Here is a 19,627-nt window from a genome sequence, read left to right as displayed (position 1 = left end):
GGTTGTGCGCCTGCGCGGCGCCCGCAGTTGGGGCGGGGGGGCGCAGGCGCGCTGAGGTCGGGCAGCCGGTGATGGCGTCCGTGGCGGAGTTGGGGGGTGCGGGCCCATGAGGCGGGCCCAGGCCCCGCGCACCCAGCACAGCCAGGAAGCGGCGGCGGCGGCGGCGCCGCGGCGGCTCACACCCGCGCCATGGCGGGCGTGTTCGACATCGACCTGGACCAGCCCGAGGACGCGGGTTCGGACGAGGAGCTGGAGGAGGGGGTGAGAGGGGGGGGAGCCCGAGCCGGCGAGGCGAGGCGCGGGGAGGGAGCGAGCGGGAGGCCGCCGCGGGGAGCGGCGCCAGGGGCAGGCCTGAGGGGAGGGAGCGGGAGGCGGCCCCGCGGGTCCGCGCCGTGAGGGGACGGGACGACATCCCGCCGGCGGCCGGCCCGGCCGGGGAGGCGGCGGACGCGGACGGGGGCCGCGGGGAGGCGGGAGCCGGGCGAGGCGGGAGCGAGGCGCCGGCCGCCGCCCCGGCCCGCTCAGGTGGGGCGGCCGCGACCGCGCCCTGCCCGGTCAGAGCCCGCCGCGCTGCCCCGACGGTTGCGGCGGGGGAAAAGGGGCTTCTCGTAACGCCCGGGGAGTTCCCGTCCGCGCCAAGGAAGCGGCGTCGAGCCCTTAGCGAGGAGCGGGTTTTAGGCGGCTGAGCTAGCAGGGTTTCCCCGCCGAGGGGGGGGCCAGAGGTTGCGCTCCGGCTGGCTGGGCGGTGGGGGCTGCGCCGAACTCGCGGGAGCTTTTTCCCTTGGAAGTTTTGCGTTGGATTTCCTAGCACAAGTGCCGCAGCGGAGTGGGGGTTTTTTGGGGGTGTTTTTATCCCCCCCCGTCACATTTTCTTCCCTCGTCACACGTTTTAACGCCAGTGCAGAAATGCTAATTTTTCTGGGGCTGTATAAAGTCGTTGCTCTAGCGCCAAAATTGAAAGGAAAGCTTTAAAATGCTGCATTAGACGTCTGTGTGGATCGGCGTGCATCTCCATCTCATGCTTTCGTAAACGGTTCACCTTGTAATCTGTAGTTTGTCGCTTTGTAATGTTCACAGAGATTCTGTTAAGGCCTTGGGGGAATTTCATTACAAGATCTCTGTTTATATTTTCCTAGTGCTACTGTTGCTTTTTTATTTTGTTTGGTGTATTAAACATTTGCTATTGCTTAAACTGCTACTGCATTTATTTTTTGCTACTTAAATACTAATGACATTCTTGGAGTCTTTGAGATACTCTCGATATCACAGTTGGAATACCCACACTGCACATAAACTGTAGAGATGTTGTCTGAAAGCTGAAGGCTTGAACGCTTCTCAACCTGCAGGAAGAAGCACTGTCTGTCACCTCAATAATCAATAAAGTACTCGGCTTAAAAAAACGTTGCTTACATCACACTGTTAATGTTGCCAAGAACAGGTTCTAAGGGGGGTGGCAAGAAAGTTGAATTTGTTCTCTCTCGTGTCCCAGTAATTCACTCTCAGGGAACAATTAAAAAATTCATTAGTTATTGTGGATTTAAAAAAATTGCTATGACTGAAGTTTTACTGGCACAACTGTGGACATGAATGCACACACGTTGGCAACCTGATTTGGTTCTCAGGTGCCTTTTGGCAAACAGCTAAAGGAGAGTGAGAACGGACTTGAAGTTAGAACTGAAGAGCAGGGAACGTAAGAGCAGGAAAGAAGGGGAAGCATCAGGAACGCGTAAGGGGAAAAATGTTTCACTGAAAGTCATCTCTGTAAGTGTTGTGCATGTCTTACAAGGATCAGAAAGACATTGCAGCCAGTGCAGTTGAGATCATTAAACTGGAAGTGAGCAAGGTGTAGAGTCTGGACTATCTTGTCTAATCTCTGTGGTGCTGGTCCCTGGTACCTCCTGAAAGCTGTAAGCCTAGTAGCAGCAAGAACAGATCAATTGTAGTTTTGAATAGGTGTAGCCATTCTAGAAGATCTGAGGAATTGTTTAAACGGAGAGTTTACTCATAAGCCATATGGTTGTTTGCACTAGTTGTTATGGTGAAAAAAACAGCCTTAATTTTTGTGTTTGTAATAAATGAAACAATATGTACAGACTGAAGGAATGCTAGCCTTCCAGCCAGCACACCATTGCATTTCTTGGTTTTTGAAATGAGAAGAAATCCTGAAAATAGTGGAGTGGTATCTAAAGTGAATTTTGTTCAAGTTAATACTGAGAATGAAAACCATAGTTCACAGGGGCAAGAAAAGCATGTGTAAACTTTGCCAGAACCATTGGCTAACTTGAGAAGTTGTTCTAGGAACATGATGGGTGTTTATTCTCCGTATTTGTTGAAATTTTTTTAAATTCGTTTGTTGGCATCTAATGGTAGGGTCAAGGGCAGCTTCAGTGGGTTTTATTGTGAAACAGACGTCAATAAGCTGGATTTCTCTAATAAATGTTATCAAGAGGACAAGAGCTAGCAACATTCTGACCTGGAAACAAACTTGAACTTTTGGACTCCATAACTGCTTATGGTGCTAGTAGGTGGAACCAGGAGTTAAATTCGCCTCTAGATCACCCACCAAAATAAACCAGCCTCTGTAAACTTTAATGTTTAAATGGTTTGGAAGCTATTGGAAGTTTCTAATTTTTGTTGGTTAGTGTTTTCATTGGGTAGTGTTTTCACTTACATAATATCTTACAATGCACTCCTTGCTTTGGTCTGCTTTTTGCAGATCTCAATGGCTTTTTTCCTCCTGGTTCTCCAAATTTCACACGTCACTCAACATATTGGTATTCAGCATGTAGACTCCAGGCTGTTTCTCACTAACTTGAAGTTGTTATTTTATGTACGTATTTTTAAAAATAAAAATGTTAAGGTATAGTCTAAAGCTCATTAGAAGCTTGCCCGTTAAATTCTATTCATTCCAGCTGTCTGCTTGGTTTGCACTTCTTTTGCCATGTAGAGCCACAATTACAGGGATGTATTATCTTGCATAAGGGATCAAGCTGAAAATTCTTTGAAGAAAATATCTCCTAAAAATTGAACTACATTCTTTAATGGTGACTAGTTCTGATGTTGAAGTCCTTGAACCTTATTTAGTAATATTTGCGTGCATTAGTCTGAATGATTATTGGTCTGATGAGGTGTTTAACAGCAGAGTAAAGCTTAATTCTTTTGTTACTATTGGGATTTGACTGTTACCAATACAGAATAACAAAACCTTCTCGGTAGATTATTTGTTTCTGGTGCGTATGAATCCCAGTTCCAACTATTCACATAGTCTTTACTATTGTTCTGATTTGTATAGTACTGTAATAGGATTTTAAAATTTGTATGCAAGAGCAACTGCAAAGAAAAATGCAGTACCTTAACATTTTTCAAATTCACCTGGGGGTGTGCAAAATTGTTACCTCTAATATTTAAGTGATTGAGTAACAATGCAGTCAGGTAAAACAGTGGTTCCCCGTGTCACTGTGTGAGATATGTGGAATTAGTGCAAATCTTTTACAGAATTTTGTAGATGTCTTATCTTCTGCTGATAACTTATTATTCCTGACCTTTAGACTTGTTTAATTATATAATATAAATTATAATTATTATATAATTATTTTATATATATATATAATTTAAGAAGTTGTAAAACACATCAGCGCATTTATTTTTAACGGTGCTTTTTTTTCTTTTGTTATAATTAATCTTCCTTCTACCCCTCCCATCCCTAGGGTCAATTAAGTGAGAGCATGGACCATGGAGGAGTTGGCCAATATGACCTGTAAGTTGCTGCTAGAAAATGTTCTGTATCATTCATGACAACTACATATAACTTCTGATTTTTTTACATTGTTAAGTTAAATAGAAAATTTTGTCATTCTTGTTCAGTTTTGAGTTGTTTCTAGTAATTTCACTATTTCTTCACATTAAAATTTGTGAATTGTACCTCGAAATAAAATAATAATAATAAAAAAAATTCTGGCAAAACTTGCTGTTTGTCTTTTAATCCTTGTTTCTCCTAACATATCTCTTGTACTTGAATAATATTTGTAGTATGAATATAATGCACTGTCCGCAGAACATTGTATGTCCTGTTCATTTTATAAAGGCTCCAGCTGCAGATTTGCATAGCAGTCTGAATCATGAGAATTCAGAAGTTCTGATTTGACGTTCAGGAGACAGCTACCTTTAGCATTACTTCATTTATAGATTTCCAGATTGTTTCAGCATACCGTGTTGTCAGAAGAAAGCAGTGATAGTTAAAACAGTTCAGTTACATTTACTTTAGCAGGATCCATCTGTTAGTCTTTTGCAGAACTGTAGCATAATTTAGAAGCATCATTAAATTATGGTTCAGTCTTCTGTGGCATGGTCAGAGTTGTGAGACTTTTTTTTGTTACAGCTTTTTCGGCAAGGTATTTGTGTTACAGAAGTCTTACTGTGACTGTTGGGGCTGCTGAATGTGATCTGAAACTTAAACACACCTTGCCTTTACTTGAGGTCCTGTAGGAATATCTAAGTCAGTTTGAGGCTTTGGTCTTTTAAAATTAATTCTGGTGTAATACAGAGATTTATTACGCATTAAAATGAAGGAATCTGAAGGCAATCTTGATACTATAAATCCCCCAAAATTTGCAGGTAATCTTTTCTGTGCAAGGTGCAACTTAATGCTTTGCATACACCTAAATAAAATATCTGATGCTGAGAATTCTCCCAATCTCCAAAGCAGTCATGCGGTTCTGTCAGATATACTGTATGCTTTTCAGAAAGTAATTTGCTTGCTTACTTTAATTTGATCACTTTTGAGTATCAGGTAGTCTTATATTCTTGTTTCGGTTTTATCCAGTGGCATGGAACATTGTGAAAAATTTGAGATTTCAGAGACTAGTGTAAACAGAGGTCCAGAAAAGATCCGACCAGAGTGCTTTGAGTTACTACGCGTACTTGGCAAAGGTGGCTATGGAAAGGTAAGGAACTCTTTTCTACAGAAGTAAATCCATTACACTGAAGGCACTTAAAGTGCTTGCTTGCTGCCTTTGGCCAGGTCTAATCTTCCCATCCTGTTCTCTGAAAAGTTCATTCTACCAGAAGGTAACCTCTGGGCTGCCAAGGTTGGTGTCATGGGACCAAAGTCACTTGCAGAGCCTCACCAGCTGGTGGCAGTAGAAAATGTCCCAAACTGGTTCTGGTTCAAATCACTAGCTCTTCTGCTTCAGGCAGCGTTGCAGTTTGTAGGTGATCTCATCTCTCTTTCACAGAACTTTGTTTTTTAATTTGTGATGGCTAACGCAGTCATAATATGTGATTGCTTTTGTATTGGTGTTGTATAGGTATTTCAAGTACGAAAAGTAACTGGAGCAAACACTGGGAAAATATTTGCCATGAAAGTTCTTAAAAAGGTAACCTGAATGTTCATGTTTCCCTACTGTCTGAATCTAAAAAAACCTCTCTCTCCCTTTAGCTGTTAAAAATTATCTCATTACATAATATACCTAAAATTAAACTTTTATCTGTGATATACACAGTTGTTATCCAGGTACAGTTGGAATTATAATTAGTCTTTAACTAAATTATTCTGTCTGTGTAGTTCTTAGCAACTAATTTAAATAGCTCAGGAGGTTCCTTCCAACCCAAATTATTGTATGATTCTATGAAATAAATGAAGAATTAAATTTCCGCAAGAAACCTGTGATGTTACGTACATATTGTGGTGAAATTTTCTTTTTTTTTTTTTTATGTTGCCGAGTCATGTGTAGTGTTGTGATTTAGTAAACTCAGAATGGAACTAAATACAAAAGTCTGCCTTGTTTAGCATGTTCTTGTGCTCAGATATCTCTGTTTTCTGTAGGCAATGATTGTAAGGAATGCAAAGGATACAGCCCATACAAAAGCAGAGCGGAATATACTGGAGGAAGTGAAACATCCCTTCATCGTAGACTTAATTTATGCCTTTCAGACTGGTGGAAAACTCTACCTCATCCTTGAGTATCTCAGTGGTCAGTATATGAAATTCTGTTACCTGCTTCTTGGTATCTTGCGTTAATTGACAATTTGGATTTCTTATTCTGCTTATAAAAAGCCAGCTAACTATTGACATGGTGTCTTAAAAATGTAAAATAGGTTAGCATTGAGAATACATAGAATAGCATAATTAAACCTTCCAATTCAATACAAGAAAGATGAATGAAACATAAAATAGTTATTTTTCATGACAGTACAGGAGAGGAAGATTTTTAATACCTTTTCTTCCGTCAGGTTTGTAATTCCTGTATGTTACACTTAGATCCCCTGCAGTCATGTAGAGTACCTGAGGTTTTAGTCCTTGCAGGTTCTTTGTGAAACAAGAAAGTGTTATCTTTATTTCACAGATAGCGAAACAGACACAGATTAGAAGCAATTTGCTCAAGTTGTAACAATAGGAAAAAACAGGGACAGAAACACTGTTATTTTTTTCAGCATGCTATTTTGATTTCTTTTGGCATCTCTTTAGTTGATAGAATTCCGAGAATAACAGAATAGTAAATTCTCAGTTGTTTTTTGTGAAACAGCTTTCTGTGGAGCAGGACAGAATACCTGTTGCTTATAGTTTTTCTAGAAAATAGACTTTTGACTGACTAAAAATGATAGAATGCACTTCTCATGTTTCTCATGACAGGAGGAGAACTATTTATGCAGTTAGAGAGAGAAGGGATATTTATGGAAGACACAGCTTGGTAAGTGAAACTATTGCAGTAAATTAATAGGTTTGGGGTTTTTTTCTGAGTGCTTAAATGGTACTTTATGACTTGAAAAACTATAAGTACTCATTAATTTCATAGTCTAGTGAAAAGAGCCTTTAACTGGGTTTTGGGAAGACGTATGTGTTCTGTACTTACCAGTTTGTGCCAGTCTTACTACAGAAGAAGGTCCATTGCTGGTTGCTGAGTGAGGCCATATTCTATAGGGTTGTGGTAAAGGACGTGTTTTTGGAGAAGAGACTGTGAAAGACTTGCTGTAGATGCAATTTTTTTTTTTTTGTTGTTCTTGACCCACACACAATTTTACCAGCCAGTTACAGAATTTCCAAGTCACTGTAATGGCTGTATTCTAACAATCAGATGTGTAAAGCGCTAAAGGTAATTATTCTAATGAAGGAGAAAAAGCCTTTTGAATAGTGATATTTTACTTATAAACAAGTTGAAATTTATCCCGTATTGATTAGGCTTCACACAACTGAATACAGGTGTATCTTTCCACAGTGCATGCTGATAAATGCCTCAGAAAAGCTTTGATGTACCTATGGGGCTGTAATACTGTCCCACAGATGGCACTCTGGGTGCTGCCGGTTACCTCCTTAGCTTCATTTTTTATTTTTCTTCAACTTTGCCATCTAGATGTGGTAGTACAGATTGAAGCGTATTTTAACCACTAACTGGTAAATTCAGATCCCTCCAAATATATTCATGATAAGAGAGCTACTGAACAGGTACACCTAATGCTAATGGCGTAATTTTGTAGCTCATCTTGGAGTCTGTATGCCTTTTGGCAAACCATGCTCAAAGGCGTCATTGTTTCTCTCATTTATTCTCTCATACACTTTTAATGATACTTTCAAGGAACCATTGGTATGTACATAATAGTCTTAGTGCTTAAGATGCTTGATTGAATATGTCTAATTTTGTGGCATATGTTTCCTTTCAGCTTTTACCTGGCAGAAATCTCAATGGCACTGGGGCACTTGCATCAAAAAGGAATCATCTACCGTGATCTGAAGCCAGAAAATATCATGCTTAATCATCAAGGTAGAACTATAGTAACAGTTACATTGCCAATCATTTGAAAACAATTCTTCAAAGGTCACAACACTTCACTCTTATGTGAATTTCCTTAGAACAATGGCATGTTCATTATCCCTCTTGGTATAACTGAAGAATTGCCAAAGCTAATTGCTTACCCTTAAACACAGCTTCAAATTTAATAGGCCACGTCAAGCTCCCAAGTTCCATGTGTATAGACACAGGCATTTTTTGAATGGTTGACTTGCTATTTCTGCAGCTCGTGGAATTTTTTCTTCTACTGGGTCATTGTAAAGTACATACAGATCTGTGTCTTCAGCGTAGCATCAGTGACGTTTTAGTAATGGGAATGACTGAAGATGTTAGGAAAGCCAATTTAGGTAGGATGCCAAATCATCTGTAGCTGAAATGATTGATCTAGCTATTGACACTTTACCTGACAGTAGTAGCAATTCCTGAATGCAGTGTTACATTGGCTGTATGACACTGATCAGTCTGACAATCTGTGCCATCCAGTATTTTCATGTTATCTTAAACAACTTATTTACTTAGTCCTAGTCTTTGTACTGAATTATTCAGGGCACTTTACAATTTGTTGAAGGTTGTTCTCTGAACTTTTTGAAGCAAGCAGTAAAAATCGATAGCCTACGCTCTTATCTGAATGATGCTCTACAGTCTATGTATAAATACATTTGTCTATATGTGAATAAGTTTTGGTAGTTTTGTTTCTCTTCAAGTGGCAACGCTTTCTTATGCAGGTATAATGCAGAGGCTTTATTTCTAAGTGTGATTACCTCTTTCTGTATTGCGTTGTCAGACCATTGAAGATACCAGGAAGTAGTTCAAAGTTATTACATATCCATGTTAAAAATTTCTATTTTTCTTAATGTTACTTATACAAATATCAGAATTCTGTTAAATCTTAAATTTTATATATTTAATTTCAGGTCATGTAAAACTGACTGACTTCGGATTATGTAAAGAATCTATTCATGATGGAACAGTCACACACACATTCTGTGGAACAATTGAATACATGTGAGCTGCATGATGAAACAGAAAAGTATTGCTTTGGTCTGGGGGTAATGGCTAAATGTTGCCTTTTTTAACTGATGGTTCGTATGTTCAGTCACTTGCGGAAATTTTACTTGATAAATGTGGTTTTGCTTCAGAACTAGTAGTCAGAATTAGTATTAAGCTTGTTAAAATATGTTCATATTTTCAATTTTTCTGATTATAGGGCCCCTGAAATCTTGATGAGGAGTGGGCATAATCGTGCTGTGGACTGGTGGAGTTTGGGGGCATTAATGTATGACATGCTGACTGGAGCAGTAGGTGCACAGTTATAATTGCATGTATTTCTCTTTGTAGCTTTTGTAGTTACATGTATTCTAATTCAGATGATGTATAATATTTGTAGATATACAAACTGCAAGTAAGAAATATGACTAAAATATGGCTACACTTATGCTGGCTACAGTCATGAGCTGCTCTCATCCAAAGTTATTTGGAAGTCCCATTTGCAGTAATTTTGTCTGCTTTATAAATTACTGAAGTGAGTTCTGTGTACACAAATAAGAGACCTGAACAAGTCCTATTTTTCCTCCCATTACAATGGTGCTTTCTAGCCTCCTTTCACTGGGGAGAACAGAAAGAAAACAATTGACAAGATTCTCAAGTGTAAACTCAACTTGCCTCCCTACCTCACACAAGAAGCCAGAGATCTGCTTAAAAAGGTAGAATTTCAATGAATGTCAGTACTACACGTGTATGTAGAAAATAGAAGTAAAATGGTACGACTATGGCTATTCAGTCCATGCTTGTTTTACTCCTTATAAGTCAGTATTGTTTTTGCATGGTACAGAAAGTGATTTTCCTTGAAAATACAATTGTTTTCTAACGAATGCAGATTTTCTCATTGTTCTGTGTTCATTCTGCATGGTATTCATTCGAATGATGATTCATGTCAGAACTAGTCTAGTCATAATGACATAACTGATTTTTCTTTTTTGGACGTTATTTCTCCTTAAGCTGCTAAAAAGAAATGCTGCCTCACGTCTAGGAGCTGGTCCTGGAGATGCTGGAGAAGTTCAGGTAACTTTCGCTTAACTCAAGAATTCTTAAATTACCTCACTGAAAATAAAACAGCTTTGAGGGTACATCAGGGAAGGAGAGTATGTCTGTCTTGAAGTGTAATGAGCAAAAAGGCAGTCACACGTGACAGCTGATCAAAATGTGAATGGTTGAAAGCTTAACGAAAGCAGCTGTCTACCTGTTTGATAATTCTGAGATTTGGAAAATAACTTTTATTCTTTAGCTCTGTCTTCCGGTAGATCTTTTCTACTAGTTGCACAATGCTAATTGTACAGTCAACCATATAAGAGCGATGATACTCTAGCAGTCTGATGAAAAACCTGCCAGTCTTTGCATTTAGTGCAGCTTTTCCAAGGGAAAAGGGTTGTTAGTTTGCATTCAGTGTTGCATAGTTAAAAGTTAAGGCAGAGGCCTAGTTCCTGTTGCTTCCAGCTTGACTTTTTTTTATGGTGAGATTAACAATGTACTAGAGAGTCCTCCTTATTTCACAGTTCTGACAATTTGTCATTAATACAGTGTTTTGTCATTATTTTTAGATACCTAACTTTTAAAGTTGAAAAATGTAGAGGTATTTTGCATGTAAACCAGCTTTTTCTAATCTTTCAAGGAAAACATGATAGGGACATATGTTGTCTGACTTGGAGGTATGGTATCATTTTTCAGCAATTCCAGCTACTCTGGTGTGGTGCTGCAGGATATATTACAGTAGACCCATATGTGATTTTGAAAAGAAAGACACCACAGAGGGGGTCTGAAAAGAACAAGCTTAATTCTTAAATTTCTGTGATTTATACCCAGGAGGCAGATTATGACTGTGCTATTGCTAACTCTTGTAGGCTCACCCGTTCTTCAGACACATTAACTGGGATGAGCTGTTGGCACGAAAGGTGGAACCTCCTTTTAAACCCTTATTGGTATGTACTCAGAATGCTGTGAGATATTCCTTGTATGCCTTTAGGAAAGGGCTTACACAATGCGGAACCTAAAACTTAGAAACACCCACTCTTACAAACTGGAGTGCTGTTGATTTCTGCTACTTTATATAGTTAAATGCATCAACTTAGGTTACTGGTTCTCAGATTCACTCTTGTCAAATTAAAGATGGGAGATCTACCACCTGATCTACCAGATCTACTACCTGATGAAGTTTGGGGTTTTTTTTCCTGAGAACTGGTGCTGTATCAACAATTCAAAAAAACCTCTTTAATTCTCTACACGGTATGAAATACTGGCTGTCATGAGCATGCTGTTCTGTCTTATTACTCTGTGGTCATGGTACTCATACGTCACTGGAATAGGATCTTGCTTTTTTATGTGAGAAGGTGGCAGAAACCAGCCAAGAGCTAATTTATCCTTCTGTTTACTTTTCTGGAGGAAGAAGGTTCTGCTTCAGTTTTAATTCCTCCTGCTTCTAATCTGTAGGTTAAACAGACTTGCAAGTGCACTTACCTCTGAATTTCTGCTTCTAAACATTATACAGTAAGTCAGTATTTAGCTGAAACTAAGATGATAAGTAGTTGCTAAGCAAAAGTAAACGAAGTCACCTAATTAAGCATTTTGTACGTTTGCTTATTAATATTTACAATGCATTTTGTGCATTCTAGGCAGTAATAAAGTTCACCTCAAACCAGTGATGTGATGAATAAGCCTTATCTTAGATTTTGATGGTGTGGGGTGTCTGTCTTTTTTCTCTCTGGGTACAATTAGCTACAGCAGCAGTGGTATTGCCACCCCAGTAGTTCCCGACTACTAAAAATCTCACTTTAAACTGACTTAGGCATCACTAATGCTGAAAATACTACAGCATGGGGATTCCAGACCTTTTTTCCTCACCGTTTTGAAGGAAATTCAGAATGACACAAGACTGATATTTCCAAATGAATTATCTGAAGGTAGTTTGGCATTTTTCTGTTATTAGCAAATTTTATGGAAGTTACTTCTACAAGCTAGATGGTTTTTGAAAATGTGCTTTCATGGTTGTATGAAGGCCTGCACAAATGAATATATACTGCCTTTTCAGTTACACTTACAAATGAGAGAAGGGATCTTGGAATTGTATCTGTTGTTCTTTGACTGAATTTAACAATGTTCTTCATAGTCACTTATTCCAGAGTTGTCATCTATCCCTCACAATATGAACACTTCTGTATCTGCAAAAACAGGATGAAATTATCAGGAGAGGCTTCCAAAAACTAATAGTTGCAACTGTTCTATACTGGTTGTGACAAGGGCTAAACTTGCAAGAAACTGGCATTGTATTTCTAAAAGTTTTTGTTTGTAATTTGAGATTTTTTTTTTAAAGGCATCTTTTTAATTTGTGTTCCTTTTTGATCCATAATTTTTGCCCCTCCCCCTTGCCTTTATTTCTCAGTGTCAGTGCCCATAGTGACCTCCCACTGGCAGCGACAGGATTCCGACACCACTCCAGGGTTTTACTACAGCAGAACTCTGCCAAAAACCTATGGAATGAACTCCATCCAGAGGCTACACTGATCACCGCTAAGCCATTTGGTTGATATCTGTAATATAAACCCTTAATCATTTTGTTTTTGCAAAGCAATCTGAAGAGGATGTGAGCCAGTTTGATTCAAAGTTTACACGTCAGACACCTGTTGATAGCCCAGATGACTCTACTCTCAGTGAAAGTGCCAACCAGGTCTTTCTGGTAAGTGAGCCAGGGACAAGTATGTAATGACTGCGGAGAAGTATGTTGTGTTACTTGGAAACAGTAGGGTATTTCAGGTAAATTAATTCTATTGAATTTAACACCTGATACTTGAAGCAAGCTGTCATCATCTTAAACACACGTTGTGCAACAGGTTTGATATGTTTAAGGGCTTTGAAAATACTTAGTTTGATTACTGCTGACGTTTTCTTTATATAGATAAAACAAGCAAAAAGCGTTGCTTACTTTCTGGAATGTCAGCATTCTAATTCATAGTTGCATTATGAACCCTGGACATGTGATTACTTTCATAGTCATGCAGGAAGAACAATGTCTGTTCTACTGATCAAAATTAATTAAATTGAGCATGCCTGTGGGAATCTGTGATCTGAGTAGAAATATCTGGGGTGTGCAGGCACCTGGGTGAGGAACTCCCTAAAGTCCTGCTGTTTGCTTCAGGAAGTGAGTAGAAGTTCATATGTCTACGTTTACTCTCCTTTTTATAATCTTCATTTACTATTTCATGCCAATCATAACTGCAGAAGTGATCATAAATGTAAATCTTGCCTGTAAGTTATAGTGCGTTCATTCCTGTTTTGCAGGGTTTTACGTATGTGGCTCCATCTGTACTTGAAAGCGTAAAAGAGAAATTTTCTTTTGAACCAAAAATTCGATCACCTCGCAGATTCATAGGTAGCCCTAGGACACCAGTCAGGTATCTTTTTTTTTTTTTTTTTCTTTTTTTCTTTTTTTGTAATACACTTTTTGGCAAGTAGTTGAAATAGATCTGCACTAGGAATAAAAAATGCAGCCTTTCTTCTCGGTAAGCCCATCACTTCCATTAGAAGTGCAGCATCGATCCTATTTTACAAACCACATTATTAGAGACAAATCTGTGGTGTTTGGCAGCACAAGAAGTACTAATTTGCTTGCTATTCAACGCTGATACAGCCTCACAGTCTGGTGACTTTGGTACACCATTGCTCTAGAACTGTTTCAGAACATCCTAAGTACTTATGTGCCGCTAAAGAATCATGTTAGTACAGAAAATTCCTTCTGCAATCATCTAGAAATATATCCTCACTACTCAAATGAGAGAATTTTACTTTACAAGAGACTGTGGTAGAAGCTAGACATGGAAACTTTCTCAAACTTCTCGAAGTGGAAGGAAGGAATTATAAATGCTTCTCAATAGGCATTTGAGTTCAGCTTCCTGCAGAGTAAAGGACATACCTTGGTGCTGTGTATATCTTCATCTCTGATTTTTATATTTCTTGTTTTAAAGCCCTGTAAAGTTTTCCCCTGGGGAATTCTGGGGAAGAGGTGCTTCTGCCAGCGCATCAAATACTCAGACACCTGTGGAATATCCAATGGAGACAAGTGGAATAGAACAAATGGATGTGACAGTCTGTGGAGAGGCCTCAGCACCACTTCCAATCCGGCAACCAAACTCTGGGCCATATAAAAAACAAGCTTTTCCCATGATTTCCAAACGACCAGAGCACTTGCGCATGAATCTATGACAACACAATTTTTTTAAGCCTTCGAAGGTGGAAAACAAAGAATGGACATAAGCCCCCTTGAAGTTGAAATATGAGGGCTTGTATGGTTTACTTTTAAAAAGTGACAGTATCAAAGAGTCAGTCATTGCACAGAGCGACTTGGAAAGCAAAGAAATACGGATTTTTTTCTGTCAATCAATGGTGCATAAAAAACTTTAGAAAATGGTATTGCAGAACTCTAGGCACATCATCTAACTGATTCGCAGTGACATCTTCTCACCTTATCAAGGATTTTTCAGCTTGATAGCTTGAAACTGACAGTATTAAGGGTCAGGATGTTGCTTCAGAATCACTGGTCTAGTCGTGAATGTGTCAAGGAGGGTTAGCCCTTTCACTAGGCAAAGTATGAAATGCCTCTATGCTTGCGTCTGAGGAATAATTAGCATGCAAGCTTGATTAAGCTGTTTCCTACAATGGGGTGGAATCAAAGATGAAAGATAAAATTAATTGGTATTTCACATTCAAAACATAATGAGTTTTTTATATATATATAAAAATATATATTTTTCAAATAGATTTTTTGATTCAGCTCATTATGGAAAGTATCCCAAAATTAAAAATGCAAAATAATTGGTTGCTGTGAAGAAAGTAAAGGCTCTAGTTCTGATTCTTCTCCTCATGAACAACAAATCAATAAGCGAATCACTCAATTACCAGCTTGGCAATGTGGGGTGGGAGAGAACTGTTTCACTTGCTTACCCAGCTGAAATACCTGTTCCTGCAAAGACAAATGGATCTAATCAAACAGCAATGCTGCTATGTTCTAGGCTTAACTGGAAGCCATGGGCTCACATACATGTCCTGCTTATTTCATCCTTGTCCTCAGCAGACATTTCACTGGGAAACATCACTTTTGTATATGCTAGTCCTTAGATGGAGACAGCTGACTATGTTCAGATTCTTACCCATACAAAAGATCAGGAAAAAGTGCATTGGAATACAAGGTCAGTAAAAACATATAGGAAGTACCACAGGAAATATATACAAATTCTACATAGCATAAGGAAATAAACCTTTTTGTAACCAGTGGGTAAGAATTTGAGGACTTTTTTTTTTTTTTTTTAAATTTTGCTTATGGGAGTTCCCTGCCATTATACATTTCTAAATTTATCAACATTTTTTTTCTATGCTGGGGCAATAAATTTGCTGATTGTATGAGAAAAGTGTTAAATGGCCTTTCAGTGAATGTCTTCCACAGTGGGTCAGAACTTTAGCAACTTAATTTAGGAAACATGTTCTAAGGACACTATTTATGTTTTTGAAATTGTCACAATCTGTACAAATGACCTACAGGTACAAAGAATAAAATAAAGGTAACTTTACCTTACTTAAATACTTCCTGCCTTAAAGAAAGCATTTCCATGAACATAGCTGGTGAAAGGGTTAATATCTGCAGAGCTTTACACTAGTTAGAGTGTGTATGGTGTGTGCGTGTGTGTGTATATGATCATGCAACTGCATACAAGTCCTGTCACTTTTTGCCTGCCACACGTTGCATTATCTTTAGTCAAACTGTGCAAAGTCTACTTCTAGTGTTTCACAACAGTAGGGATTTTTTTATAGATTCTGCTTACTCTGTGTATACTGAATCTTTTTGAGCCATAGGATCCAAGCCATAAACTCTCTAAGCATGTTGAATCCAATCAGAGTGCTGTTTTCTAAAATTTGCAAGTCAGGAGGATTCATCGGTATCTTGTTGATAATAACAAAGAACCAACAAAAAAGATGGTTATGATTGAGCAAAAATTAGTATTTTTTTTTCCTTCCTGATAAGCCTTTTGTTGGAAAATTTCTTTTTTGAGTTATAAGGAAAATCAAGTTACCTTATAGTGACATACATCATACTGGAAGATTGCCATTTTTCATTTGGCCACTGGTGACATGTTGTGAAACTGAAATCAAAGTGCTCATGTGTGTTTGTATTATGCATATTTGCAAATACGCAACACTTGAAGCAGTGCCTCTCTGTGCCACTTGTTAACATAAGTTTCCTAACGTGTTTACTGAGTATAAAGTAAATTAGTTTAAAAAAAAAAATTTTTTTTTGAGGCAGATCTCTCTTGGTCCTAGTTACAGCTAACAGTTGCTTTTTGGTTGGCTGGATATAATTGTCCAGTAGAATTGGTTTAATATGGCTGGCAAGAATGGCAAGAGTTGTTTGTCTGAGTTCACTGATTAATTACAGATACAATTCATTGGTTTTAAAAGTAAATTTCATGTACTGTCAATGTTTCATCCCATAGATTATAAGTTTAATTCCCTACCATAACTGTGAAACTTTTGGAGTGTGACTCAGACAGCAAGCACACACTATGCAATATGGTTTATCCTGTATTTATTTGTAAAAATATCAGACATAGATCCTCTATATATATATAATAGTGTCAAAATTACTAGTTGTGAACTAAGGGGAGTGGAGTTCTAGCTCCTGTCTGGCTATTTCAGATAAGTGCAGAATGCATTGAATATTGGAGAGCTTAACAAGTGCTTTCTTTTGTTCATTTAAAAATGTCTTAAATTTTTCATTAGAGTATAGAATCTTATTTTTTTTATTTTGTACAAGCTGCGCTTTTTTAATTATAATCACTGAAAAATTCACTATAATTTGATTTTATAGGATTTTTGTAGCATTACAAAAATATAGTAAAACTGAGGTTAATACCTGTTGTGGCTAACCATATAAAAGTATTCAATCTTAAACTTGAACAGAAGTCATATTTTTTTTTTTTACCAGATGTTAAATAGGGAAATATTTTGTTCTGCAGGTCATTATCACAAAAGGTTTATAGGTCAGCTGTGTTACCAGCAGTTTTTCTTTTCCCATTTGATGCAGAAACTATTCTGGTATAAAATATTCAGAATTTTATAATTTTTCTCTGTGGGAGTGATGCATACATTTGATGCCATTCGTGTACTAAATTGTAATTTTGGGAATGCTGGAATAATTCCTACCAAGACTGTCTTAATTGTGCCATCTGACATTTGAATGTCATCCTGGTATTAGCTCATAATAAAAGATAAAAATAAATGAGTCAATTGTTCTTTTGAATATCCCTTTTTTTTTGTCTTGCTATCTAAAAGCTGAACTGCTGGAGAACATTTAATATTTAAGTCCACTCTAGTCACAGAGTGGATGTTTACTTCGGGTCTATTCTCTTTTTAATATTAACTCCCAACCTGCTCTCATTGTTAATCAGAAAGTGCATCAAACATTGAGAAAGAGTACTATTGTTAGGACAGGTGCTTGAGTTTTGGTTGTTTTCTTAAAAATTCTGTCTCTACAGCAGGATAGTTGCTGTTTCATTTTCCCAGTTTAGAGGGAAATCCTGTACCCTCAGGGATAAAGGAGGAGAAGTTCTTAAGAACAAGGGAAATTACTTAAAATATTCTTCCTGCAGATCCTTGATGAATTACTGTATGCAGTTCCTATCCATGAACTTCTACAGATTGTTCTCTTCTAGATTAACTTGGCTTTGCTGCTGTCTTCAAGAAACAAACTTGAGCTGCCTTAGTAGAAATAAAGGTAATCCCTATTCTGTTTTTCATCTTTCACAGTTTACTGGAACTAAAAATACTCAAGTGCTGAATCAGATGGATGTGAATACCAATTAAATGCAAATTTAGACATATGCTAATCCAAGTGACTTTTTTTTTTTTTTTGGAAGTAGGTAGGCCCCAAGTATAACTGTGGATCTAAATCATCTTTCATGACAGCTTTGAAGGGAAAGGGAGGGAGGAGGAATTACGCTTAGAACTTAGAGGACCTGACAGATGCTAGTTCTGATCGGTTTGTCTTACCAAGGCTGGTACCTTCACCTAGGTTCTTTGGCTCTTAAAAAGCAGCTATTGATTGCCATTTGTCATCCTCTTCTGTTCTGTCTCCTGCAGAGTCAGACATGTGCTGGGTGTCTGTGTGTCTGTGTGTGTGGAAAGCAGGGCAGCTACCCTGGCCTGAGTGGGCTTGATAAGGAAGAGTTGCATCTTAATAGCATGATGCTGACAAGCGGATCAGAGAGGATGTCATTCATGGATGTAAGTTACTCACTTTCTTCCCTCTCTGTAACTAAGATGAGAATGACTTGTTTCATTTATTAAGTGTAAATCTAAACTGGTTGATTAAATCTCTTTTTAGTTCTTTGTTTTTTAATAAAATGTGTTTGATAATATTACTGGGTTTGGATAATTTTCACTGGATCTTAAAGGAAAAAAAATTCATCAATGGAGAGAGAGAATAAAAGACAAATTGTTCCCTGGTCCTATCTCTGACCAATATCCACCTTTATTCTAGTAAGGTAGTGTTACTACTATGTGGTAGACAAAGACCAAAGGATCAGCAACAATCCAAGGTTGACTCAAAGCACTGACATCATGTTTTGTTGTGCTCCATAAAATAGTCTTGGTGAGCTTTACAGGCTAGATGACACTGTCAAGTTCCTGTGGGTTTTTTTCTTAACCACAAGTGGGATGCCTCTAAATTAGTTTCATATTTTTTAGTAATAATGCTGGCCTTGCATACAGTCCTTGATGCCTTAATTCCTCAATGTACAGTATCTGTCTCAGATATTGAACTACCTGTTGCGGTATGTAGTTTATAAATGCTTTTGTTCTATAGCAAAAGAATATTTAGTTCAGGTTAATTTCTTTCAAATTTCCCTGCATACTTTGAATGTACATGTGTACAACAGCATGTTTCTTGATCTGTAACTACCTTCCTAGTTCATCTTAGGTCTACCAGTCCAAGCTATTGGTCCTGACAGACCACTTCAGCTTTGCACAATCATAGAATCATAGATTCTATGATGGAGCGGCAAGCTTCCTTCTCACTATTTCCTGCTGCATAAGCAACAGGGCTGCTATTTACTCATCTTCCGGATAAGGCAGTAAGAAAGCGTACTTGTTTCTCAGATCATTTTCCTTAGTCAGTAGGGTAGTGGCTCTGCTTTCAGGACAACTGTTAGTATTAAGCAGCTGATGCATCTCGGAGTCTACCTTCCCAGTTAGTATTTCAGGAATGGATTAGGTGATTTAGACCTATTGTTCTAAAAACATTTTTGAAAGTCTGTCACAGAGTACTGGAATTCTGATGAATGGCTACCCATTACTGGTAGGCCATGAATTTAATCAATATTCAAGTATTAGGAAGTGCATTTCCTTGCTCTAACATCATGTCCAAGTCTAATGAATTTTTTTTTTCTCTGAAAGTATTTTTTAATTAAAAAGTGATTAAGCTGTTGGTACTGGCATTTCAGGAAAAGCTAATCCAGGATAAGTTACAATTTTTATTTTGCCCAGTATTTTAGAAAGGGTTAGTTATTACATCTGTCCTTATAAACTGTGTATTGGGCTTAGTCATGCATTTTACTCACACAAGCAAAGCTTTTTTAAAAGGTGCCATTTGTTGACTAAATTAAATATAGCACTCAAATTGTTTACACAGTACTCACACAATACCTGTATGAAGAAAAAACCTTAAAACACTCTTTAGCTAAACTGTATGTTCATGATGAAGTTTGGGAAAGTCTAAATACAATTGTGTAACCAAGTGAGCTGCCAAA

At 38.1% G+C, this 19,627-nt stretch overlaps 1 protein-coding gene across 4 annotated transcripts; it reads left to right on the top strand.

Moving 5' to 3' along the window:
* The first annotated feature begins 40 nt into the window (after nucleotides 1-40).
* On the top strand, nucleotides 41-18,238 carry RPS6KB1 (ribosomal protein S6 kinase B1). Of its 4 annotated transcripts, XR_008237673.1 has the most exons (16): nucleotides 42-261; nucleotides 3,708-3,757; nucleotides 4,823-4,943; nucleotides 5,307-5,375; nucleotides 5,825-5,972; nucleotides 6,632-6,689; nucleotides 7,657-7,757; nucleotides 8,699-8,789; nucleotides 8,992-9,082; nucleotides 9,380-9,487; nucleotides 9,783-9,845; nucleotides 10,682-10,759; nucleotides 12,403-12,510; nucleotides 13,113-13,225; nucleotides 13,796-17,595; nucleotides 17,961-18,238. XR_008237673.1 is itself a non-coding variant. In XM_052804907.1 (15 exons), exons 1-15 carry the CDS (start codon nucleotides 190-192, stop codon nucleotides 14,031-14,033), a joined length of 1,509 nt encoding a protein of 502 aa, XP_052660867.1. In that variant the 5' UTR covers nucleotides 42-189; the 3' UTR covers nucleotides 14,034-18,238. The 4 variants fall into 4 exon arrangements, 2 of the variants coding, with proteins under 2 accessions (XP_052660868.1, XP_052660867.1); XM_052804907.1 differs by having other exon boundaries at nucleotides 13,796-18,238; XR_008237674.1 differs by lacking the exons at nucleotides 13,113-13,225; nucleotides 13,796-17,595; nucleotides 17,961-18,238 and having other exon boundaries at nucleotides 41-261; nucleotides 8,992-9,086; nucleotides 12,403-12,493.
* Nucleotides 18,239-19,627: the final 1,389 nt, after the last annotated feature.

The sequence above is a fragment of the Harpia harpyja genome, chromosome 12, assembly GCF_026419915.1.
Source record: "Harpia harpyja isolate bHarHar1 chromosome 12, bHarHar1 primary haplotype, whole genome shotgun sequence".
Classification (NCBI taxonomy): domain Eukaryota; kingdom Metazoa; phylum Chordata; class Aves; order Accipitriformes; family Accipitridae; genus Harpia; species Harpia harpyja.
The sequence above is the reverse complement of the archived record's forward strand: the minus strand, read 5'-3'. Positions and strand labels throughout refer to the sequence as shown.